The sequence below is a fragment of the Pinus tabuliformis genome, chromosome 5_1 (genome assembly GCF_031772625.1).
Source record: "Pinus tabuliformis cultivar Carrire ecotype Pingquan chromosome 5_1, CPIR1, whole genome shotgun sequence".
In the NCBI taxonomy this organism is placed as follows: Eukaryota; Viridiplantae; Streptophyta; class Pinopsida; order Pinales; family Pinaceae; genus Pinus; species Pinus tabuliformis.
In genome coordinates this window covers 716,951,087-716,961,471 of record NC_142305.1, presented here as the reverse complement: position 1 = coordinate 716,961,471, position 10,385 = coordinate 716,951,087, and the positions used below count along the sequence as shown (strand labels likewise).

The window sequence follows — 10,385 nt, the reverse complement described above, 5'->3', positions numbered from 1 at the left end:
TGTACCCGTTTGGGCATGTGTCATTCCACCAGTCGGCGATTGTGGTTGAGTCGCAGGGTGAAGAGGCTGTTGCATTACAACCTGAGAAACCTAAGGTTGGCATACAATAGGTAGCACTTGTACTTGCGACACCGTCAAAATAGCTGGTGTAGTTGGTATGTTCGACATAGGTAAACATTGTTGCATTGAATATATAACTCTTGGTTGTTGAGGTAGTATCGATACCCAACTGCTAGATGTAATTCTAGCATAACCTGAATTTTGTTGTGAACTCCCGTATGATTGTCCTCCCAGAGGAGACAATGAAAGGGTATACTGCCCTCCATACGGTGGTAATCTGGTACTTAAAGGAATGGTTTGCCCTTGAGAACCGGACTACCCAAATTGACATCCTGAAGGATCAATTTGTTGAGACCCAACATAAGAGTTTCTGGATACTATTCCGGATGAACAAACAGGAACGGACCATACTGTCGAAATAGCCCCTGAGTGGGCCCCTTCTAGCAATTGAGAGCTAGTTGGGACAGATGGTATGCCGGCGAACATTGTTGGAGTGACAGCAAGAAGTTCTACTGTTGCTGTGTCAGATGACACAGTCCTAGATGTCGACAGTTGTTTAGACATTTCTAGTCTATCCAAAAGATTACCTAGCGATTCTACAAGAGCTCCCACTGGCAGTAGACTATTTTTTTACGAAGAAGGATACAGAGTGATCCCGACCCCAAATTGCGATGGAGTACTAGATGGAGGATCCTCCACAATCTCTTCTATAGCAGTCAAACCAGGTGGAAGAGGTAGACTGTCAGGTCCGTAAAATATTTCTGGTGCTGAAGAAGGTATGGAATCTGCAGCAATCGATGTTTGGGGAACAACACTCTCCGAACCGGTTGTAGTTGGAACTGGTTCAGTAACACAAGTGTTTACCCTCAGACTAGGATCAGTACTACTGTCCTTCGGTGGCTGCTGAACTTCTTCTGTAAAGGCAGGGATACCAGAAATGTTTGGAGTAACCGGAGTCTTTGATGTTGTTGGAACACTTGTTCTAACTTTACCAAGGGATTTGGAACCAGTTAAACGAGTTCGCTTTGTCTATAATAGTTTCGATTCCGGAGACAAAGACGGTTGACCCGTAAGCCTCCGCGAACGACGGGGTTTCAATTGACTTTCTTCCACAATTGCGGATTACTCGATCAACTAAAAATCAAGGGGAAGTATGTTTCTGAATTAGATGAATTTTAGATGCTTTGAAACAACTTGTTTTTTCAATTTTAAAGAGTCGAGAAAAAACAAAAGATGACTCTAGTCGCCTTCGATTTTTAATGAGCCTGAAGTGCCAAGTGCTCAGATGGACCTTTTCCGTTAAGGAGTCTGAAAAGGAACGAAAGGGACTGCTTTGGAAATCTAGGCAGAGGGATTACCAAACCAATTGCAAAATTGCAGAATACTTTTTACGGTATGGCAGTCAATCTTCCCGAATGTTGTGTTCAGTGCATTGTGATCGATAGGGCGGCAGACACGGCTTCCTATAGATAAAGGATTAAGCCTATTGTGGTCTCCCAAAATATAATCGATGGTACGTGGGAGCGCAAGTCCATACTGGCACTTATCATCTCAAAGTGGAGGAATCACCCAACCAACAGTGAGAACAACAGTTACTAGGCTTTGCGACGCCGGAATATGTCTCTAGCCTAGACTTCTAGATGTTGTGCGTTAGGTTCCAAAGCATTGTTAGATTCATTAAATTTATTTTATAGTTGATCTTGCTTAAGAAATTTTCCTTTCAGGTTCACCGCGTGATGTAGATGTACAATTCCTAAAATGCAATCTAAGATGATAAACAGTCTTTTTATCTTCTTTGTGCAATGAAAATCCTAGCTACTAAGGAAAGAGAGACATTATTCTTTCACAAAGAGCATAGAGCACACACTATATGCACTGTCCTAAATCAAACCAATCAAACAGTCTAAATGCAAATGCACATGCATGTATTTGTTTTTCAACTTTCTTAATATGTGAATGATGAAAAGAAAGTTAATGCGCAAATCTGAATTATTTTTCAAAGCGACAATTACTAACAAGTTTCTTTTCAAAATCAAAATGGAGACAATGACAACACTTTACGATTTGGAAATGAAAACTTGCTTTCAACACTAGAAAAACTACTAATTCAGATCAAATACAATAGTAACAGGGTAATCGATTATCAAGAGCAATCAAACTCTCTTCTATGACTGAAAACGACGCTTGCGACACTTTCAAATCAAGAAACGATAGTACAATTACGTTACTTTTTTGCAAAGGAGAACTGAAAATGACTTAACAAATACAAAAAAAACATTTACAGTTCTTTGCACAATGGAGGCGGAATAACAACAAGGAAATGGGCTTCAAACAGAGGTGTACTGACTACAGGCAGAAAAATTCTTGAATAGATCTGAAAAGAGTGAACAGAAACCAAAATTCAGGAACAATGCCTAGTCTGATCAGCGCACCTGTAACACAGTGAATCTGAAATGCAGCGCACCTACTACACTCAGGAAGTGCGCTGAATTTGAGATTCACAGAACAGAGAGTGCGGCAGGCCAGAAACGAGACTTTTCTTTGGTTCCGGGTCACAGTTTGCAGTTCAGCTCAGGGATTTTGGCCGAGCAAGTGGTAATCAGTAAATCAACAACAGGGGTAGATCTAAGGAGGTTACTAGAGCTACCACAAGGGCAATTAGAGAGTTTGTAAATCAGTTGTTTAATTCATAAACAAAACCTGGAGATTGACTGAAGCGGCATTTGTCTACTTTGCATTTGCATAGAAAATGCAGTTCGAAAGCTACCTGGCTCGACTTTAGGCTCCGTCTGTAAGTTTATAAAGTAAAAAAATGTAGATAGACAAACAACCTAGTCGCTCCCCAGCGGAATTGCCATTTTGTTACAGGGAAAAGTGTCTATGCAGAACTGCTAATCCCACTAAGGTGTGGTAGCTACCTTAGAAACAAACAAAGTAAAACTACTTTAATTTTCCTTTATGAAAGATAGATGAGAGAAGAATAAAGGAGACCAACCTTTGTCTTGTGCTTGGTTCCTTGCTTGATTCCTCTCTCTTCTGATAGTCCTTTGCTACTTGCTTCCTTGTATACCCAGCTTTACAGAGTACCTGTAGAATCAAAGCAGCATAACACTATACGAGAACATAGATCTATTATCATAAACAATCTAGGATCAGATGTAAATTGACCATACAAATGCACAAAACATAGATTACACAAGAGTATGGAGGAAAACTTGAATAGCTTTATTGACAATCAAGAAAGAGCCAAGAGAGTTACAACCAGTTGTTCTGACCCAGCATCATCCTCTCAGCAAGTAAGCCCTTCTTCACCTCATGCAAAGCTTAGATCACCCAACACTATGATGTTGCCTCAAGAAACCAACAACAATTCCTTACAAGATGCAAAATTCCAGCCTCTAGATCTCTGGGATGACGGATCCATATATAGATGTCTGCAAGGGAGATGAGTCAGCTTGTGATTTGATTAGTGTCTTCCCTCTGATAGTTCTTGCTTCCACTTGGAGATTGATGATCTCTTACTCATCCTTGGTCGAATTCAGAGAGGCAAGTGTCACAAGAGAAGTTTCTGGAAGATTCCATGCCTCTCCACCTCGCGGATTGACACTGCCATTTGTCTCTTCTTGCCCATCGCACCCCATAGAAGGGATTTTTGAAATGCAACGCACCCACTGAGTGTACTTAGGTGAGATGCAACGCACTTTGCCTATGGAGTAGGTGAAATGATCCTGTTTTGACCAGTTCTGAGTAGTTTTTCATGGAGAACTTATGGGAGAAGCTGTAATCAGTTGACCTTGTTCCTTTAGGGGTTGGAAAAACATTTTTAGGGACTTAGGAGTCCTTGGTTTATGGACATTTTATGCTTGGGGTTGCAGAGCCCAAAAATGTCTATAACACCATCAGATCAGAATTGTTCCAGAGTATAGAAATAAGATAAATTTTTCTATGGAATAGGGCGCTTACCATTATACAGTGATGGATTTTGGTTGGAAGAATGCTCCTACCATATTTTCCAGAGTTTTAGTTGTAGCCTTCAAAGAATATATACACAAATTTTTGGAAGTTTACTTCAACAATTGGACAGTCTTTGGGATGTTGAAGAAGTATGTGGCAAGCTTGAGGTTGATGTTGGATACATGTAGACAATGCTAGATATCATTGAACTTTAAAAAGTGTATTTCTATGCACCATTTAGTATAGTGTTGGGGCATTTACTTTGTAAGAAAAGATTAATGGTGGATCCCATGAAGATCGAAGTTATTGTGAACTTGCTAGCACTGAAAACAGTGAGATGTATGTGCACAACATTGGGATAGATTGGCTATTAAAAAATGTTCATAAAGGGGTATGCGCAGATAACTATGCTAATGGAGAAATTGCTAAATAAATATGTGACCTCTCAGTGGAGTGAAGAGTGCCAGAAAAGTTTGTATGTACTAAAAGAGAAGATGGTGACTGCACCTATTCTATTTTTCCTGGACTGGAATAAGGAGTTTCATGTACATGTTGATGCATCTTTCATAGCATTGGGTATAGTACTAGTGTAGTGAGGATCAGAAGAAATTAATCAACCCATAGCATTTGCAAGCAGAAAATTGTCCAAGGTAGAGAATAACTATAGCACAACAGAAAGAGAGAGACTAGCTATGGTATATGCATTGCAGAAGCTCAGGTACTATATGTTGGGAGTGCATTTCAAGATGTTCACCAATCACTCCGCATTGAAATATTTGGTGAATAAGCCTATTTTAGGAGGAAAAAATTGTCAATGCTTGTTATTGTTCCATGAGTATGACTTCAAGGTTGTAGTGAAGCCAGGAAGATTGAATTTCAGGCCTAATCATCTGTCAAGGATAGAGACAGGAGAAGAACCCATAAGTATTGAAGATAACCTACCTGATGTGCAGTTATTTGCAATCAAAGTCATAGATGATCACTTTGTAGATATTATTCAGTTTCTGGCTACAGGAATGACGTCTGTAGAGTACACTATGAAGAAAAAGAAGGATTTGTTCATCAGAGCAGATGATTTCTCATTGATTGATAGACACTTGTACAAAATGGGGTCAAATAAAATATTTTACAGATATGGCCATGAACACAAAAGACAGAGTATTCTGATAGAATCTCATGGAGGAGTCACAAGTGGACATTATGCAGGAAATTCCACTGCACAGAAAATATTGAGATATGGGTTATGGTGGCTCACAATACATAACAATGGAAAATAATTCTGCCAAGCATGTCATGTATGTCAAAGAATAGGGAAGCCATCTAGGAGAGATGAGATGCCACTAGTATGACAGGTGAATTTGTAGGCTTTTGAAAAATGGGTTATTGACTTTGTTGGACCTATCAGTCCATCATGGAAAAGGATTGGTGCGAGGTATCTAATCACTACAACTTATTGTTTGACAAGATGGGCCAAAACACAACCAGTGAAGGATAACAGCACATAAATTTCTACGAAGTTAATATTTGAATATATACTATCTAGATTTGTCCTCCTACAGATTTGGATGAGTGACCAAGGGACACACTTTTTGAATAAGACCATTGAAGCATTAAATGAGGAATTTCAAGTTTACCACCAGAAGATCTCTCCTTATCATCCTCAAGAAAATGGAAGAGTGGAAGCTTTCAATAAGATTCTGGAGAATGCATTGACCAAGGTATGCAATGTGAACTCAGATGACTGTGATTTGAGGATTCCATCAGTGTTGTGGGCATATAAGACAACATGCAAGAAATTGACAAGGCAGACACCTTTTAGGTTGGTATATGGACAAGAGGCAATTATGCCTATGGAGTAAATTGTGCCAAGTTTGAGGATTGCAACATTCATAGATGTGGTAGAACTTGACATTATGAAGGAAAGCATGTCGCAATTACTAGCTCTATAAGAAGATAGGTTCATAGTAGGGTTCCATAAACAAGTGCATAAATCAAGGGAGAAGACTTGACATGATAAGCAAATCTAGAAGAGGACATTCCAAGATGGAGATCTTGTACTATTATATGAAAACAAATTCGTGAAATTCCCAGTAAAAATTAAAACACATAGGTTAGTGTCATGCGGAAAGAGTCAATTTTGCGGACAAAACTGACCTCCCTAGAAGCTAAGGCTTTCTAGTGACAAACAAAACAATCAAGCACTATCTTTCCCTAAATATGCATTTAAAATACAAGGAACCAGGTGTTTAAAGCATACCTTTAGTCCAACGCTGTTTGTAGCAGCCAAGCCTCTCCGATCCAGATGAGCTCCTCCTTCTCTTTGAAACCTGCATTCACTAACAAGAAAACGATTACATAGCACCTGAATAACTCATATAATAAAACATATTCATTATAAAGACCAAGGAGTATATGAAACAAATTATATATAACAACTTGTCGAGAAAAATGAACTTAATTGTATTAATTGGAAACAAAAGAAACCATTACAACCAGTGCCTTGGTGTTGTGCAGGTCCCTCCCAGGGTCCAGCAAGAGTTCTCCTTTACTTTGATTAGCTCACCCACTTCCAAATGAAGCTAAGAAAGGATTGGAATCTCTCCTCTCAAGCTCTAAAAGGGAGTCCTAATTTCAGCAGCATCTACCCTTAGGAATGTTAAGCTTTCAACCTCCCTCCCTCTGGCCCAATGTCTGTATTTATAATGCTTTGGAGGAAGTTAATTAGGTCCACCATCAATGGGATAAGCCCCTCTTTCAATGGGATAGCTCCCCTCTTGATGGGATAAGTTCCTCTTTCATAGGGATGCATGAACCATCCGGAGGCGCTCAATACACGTCAAACCATCTTCTAGAATGCACTAGAATCGACCACAAGTAACTTTTTTGAAGTAAAACTCGCGCCTTTTGACCTTTACAGGAGTACGCACCCACCCCTTTACAGACAGAGCATACAAGTACGTAGGTATTGTGAACTTGAGGTGCGTACACGCAGGTAAGGGTAAGAGAAACTACGTAACCAGAGTTAATTGACTTTTTAAGGACTTTCTCTCTTTCTTGGGGTTTGACATGAGGAGTAGAGGTATAAGACTTGCCAAGGAGGACAGTATGACAGTTGATGGAGCCATATCGACTGCAAATAGTCATGGTGACAAATTTTAGTGTAACAGATTTCCCCCTAAAGTACGAAGCCTGTAGTAGATTAGGGTTTCATATCATATAGGAAGGGTGAAGTAATTGATCATTTCAAGGATTATCTTGTGGAGAGCCCAGTCGGAACCTACAAATATTCAACACAAAATACATATATAAGATCATATCATCGCTGAGGTAGGCATTCCCATACTCAGATTGAAAACTTTAACTAACAAACTAACTACTGCTCCGATATAGGAATGATTTCGCAGTACATCATAATCATAGACTCATGTAGACACAGTATGGACGTAGCCATCTGTTTATGATTAGTCTACTGTATAATGAATACAAGACTCCTCGCAGCCTGGATGGTGGAAACTAGATCCAGGGTCTTCATTTCTACTTCCCAAAATAGTACGATTCTATCCATGCGAATAAATGAGTTGATGTCGAACATGGTAGAAACCACTTGATTACCAGTCAATGATGTAAACTATTAACAAGTGTGAGAGAGACCACCAGTGATGTCAATGGTTCTCAAAGTACCCAGTACAATCCATGAGATGTGAATGAATGTGTTGATGTCGAACATGTCACGGAATCCTTCGATCGAAAGTCAATGATGTAAACTATCGTCAAAGGCGAGAAACCTGCCATTGAGGCATGCAGATTTTGAGGTACTGACGATTTCTAGGTCATCTTTCTAGATAATGTGCTGATGTTGATAGAAAGCGACCCGTTGCAGGCAAGCCCACAACACGAAATCATAAATCAAGTTGAAGAAATGTAGCTGTAAGGACTGACTCAGGGATGGTCAAGATGGATGACAGATATTTTGCAGATGAATGATTTATTTGCAGTGACCTCTTGAACACATAACGACACAAAAGATGGCTTGGTGACAATTGACCAAAAGTTAATACCCAGAAACCGGCTGAAGATTTTCAATGTGGTTTGATCAACTGTTAGGCAAAGGATTTCCCAACCCAGGTGAATGAAAAGTGTCATGTTCAAGAGTAGTGATAAGGTTTTTCTGTGACAAAGGATAACAAATAGGCTCATTTTTCTCTCTTTTCCCCCACCATTTCTGGCAAGTACCTCTTTATTTTTTACAAGCTTGAGGAGGATAACATATGCTTTATTATAAGCTCATCCTTCGGATGAGTCCAACTTAGTTTAGATTCGAACCCTAAGAAGAAGTGGTCCGTTCCTGTTTGTAATCGAACAGGTCCTTTACTGTGAAATTTTAACGAGTCCAGTATAGGAGAAACTCGGCGTTTTTCAATTTGAGAGAGTCCGAAAAAACTTAAGAAGACTCTAGGGTTGAACTTTTTCGTAAATTTGTGTCTCCCAAGCCCGAAAAAGTATAAAATAATACTTGAGAGAACCGCTTGATCTTTACGACCAAGGAGTACTTTCATGATTAGTGTCTCTGACCTGAAAAGTAAAAAGCGATCAAGGACACATTGTTTTATTTCCAATATCGAATTTGAAACGACAAAAATCCGGCTATCTTTTCATGTTTTAGGAGTCAGAAAAGGGCTTAAAGATGACTCTGATGTTTTTGTTTGTAAAAAATGACAATTTTCCCTGAAAATCCTTTATCCTGCACAAAAAACCAACACATTACTCATACCTATTTAAGATAGATAAAAATACTTTGAAAAATACCTTTTCATGGTGAAAAATAAACAAATTTACCATTTATTTACCCAAAAAACCTATAAAAAGGGCTTTTACCAATTCATTTTTACCATTTTACTGTTGAGGAGAGAAAAAGGGCTTTTGGCAAGAAACTTCCCATGGACATTGCGGAGAATCCGACCGTCGAAATCGAACGCCGTCTCTTTCAGGTATTCTACAACATCCTCCTCTTCATTTTCATCCGTTTAGAATTTGTTTTTCGGCCCTAGATTTTATTTTTTGGAGGCTTTGGGGTTTCAAGATCCGCCTTTTGGGGTACGCAGGTGCCACACTAGGGACCCGCGTACCCCGACATTTTCTCAGTTGGGAAAATGCCGGGCGTACGCACCTTGCCTTAAGGGAACCTGTGTACGCATGCTCTGTTCCTAAAGGTGGGGTGCGTACTTTGCGCAAAGGGTTTACAAACCCCAAATTCTCCAAATTGGACCAACAATTTTTGATTTTATGGATTCTAATGGATGTTTTCTGGTGTGTAGATTGTTCACCATGCTTGATTGGCACGAGAGAGAGCACGAAGATGTTGATTTGGCCGCCATTAGTCATCAACCGTCCATTGATGCTTTGAAGGCATGCGATCTTTACAAATACTGGACCATACCTGGCATGAGGGCCCAAGTGCGCTTTCTAGAGTGGCTGGTAGAGAGATGGAATGTTCAGGACCAGTGTTTTTATATTGGAGGGCACCAGCTTGAGATTGAGCCCTCAGATATCTACTTCCTCACTGGTTTGCCCAAGAGAGGCGAACACTTGACTCTGTTCGGGACTAGGCCGGGTGGCCAGTCCATCGCTAGTCTCCGACTAGAGTGGTGTAACACTCAGACTCAGGAGAAGGAGATAGAGATCAAAACCATATCTCGCCCTGAACTTATGGTGATTGCCTTTACAGTTACCAGACTTTGCGGGGCTGCCACTTTACACATTGCCACTAGATCCCAGATGTAGATGGCGATTGATTGCTATCGAGGCACCATTTTCAACTGGTGTGATGCTGTGTTGGCCAATTTAAAGGGCCAACTAACTAGAGCCAAAAACAGACAGCTAAAGACTTTTGGTTATGGGCCTTTAGTTGTGAGTTTTGGCTTAGAGAGGGTTTCGATGTTGATCCCACAGCAGCTCACTGTTGAGGCTGGGCTTCCCCGAGAGCCCAAATTGATGTGTTGGGTTGCGGTTATGGCCCGTCATCCTGATGAGGGCACGGAGGTTGTCCGATTTACTCCGGAGTACTTTCACTGGTTAGAGGACCAGGTCTTTTCTATACAGGATTTTCCTTATGCCGGAGTTGATTTTCATGGAGATCCGGACATGGTTCTTCCATCGGGAGAACAATGGGATGACACAGGTAACTTCATTTTCCACAAGTTTTTAAATTATCTATTTTTTTTGTTTTTTTTATATCGTCTCAAAACTGACAGTAATAATTTTCAAAATGCAGATGTAGGCCCACGTTGTCCAGCCAATCTACGGCCTTTCGAGAGGAGACTACCAGTTGCAGCGGCACCGGCCCCACAGGACGAGGCCACAGAGACCATAGC

The 10,385-nt window shown here is 40.3% G+C and overlaps 1 protein-coding gene across 1 annotated transcript; it reads left to right on the top strand.

Annotated features, from left to right (window-relative positions):
- Positions 1-4,706: 4,706 nt before the first annotated feature.
- LOC149166915 (uncharacterized) lies at positions 4,707-5,291 on the top strand. The gene has a single exon (XM_089430298.1). The coding sequence runs from the start codon at positions 4,707-4,709 to the stop codon at positions 5,289-5,291; it is 585 nt and encodes a 194-aa protein (XP_089286424.1).
- The last annotated feature ends 5,094 nt before the right edge of the window (positions 5,292-10,385 follow it).

Excerpts from the sequence above, each read along its gene's own strand:
- LOC149166915 (XM_089430298.1), top strand. The coding sequence starts at position 4,707 with ATGGTATATGCATTGCAGAAGCTCAGGTACTATATGTTGGGAGTGCAT.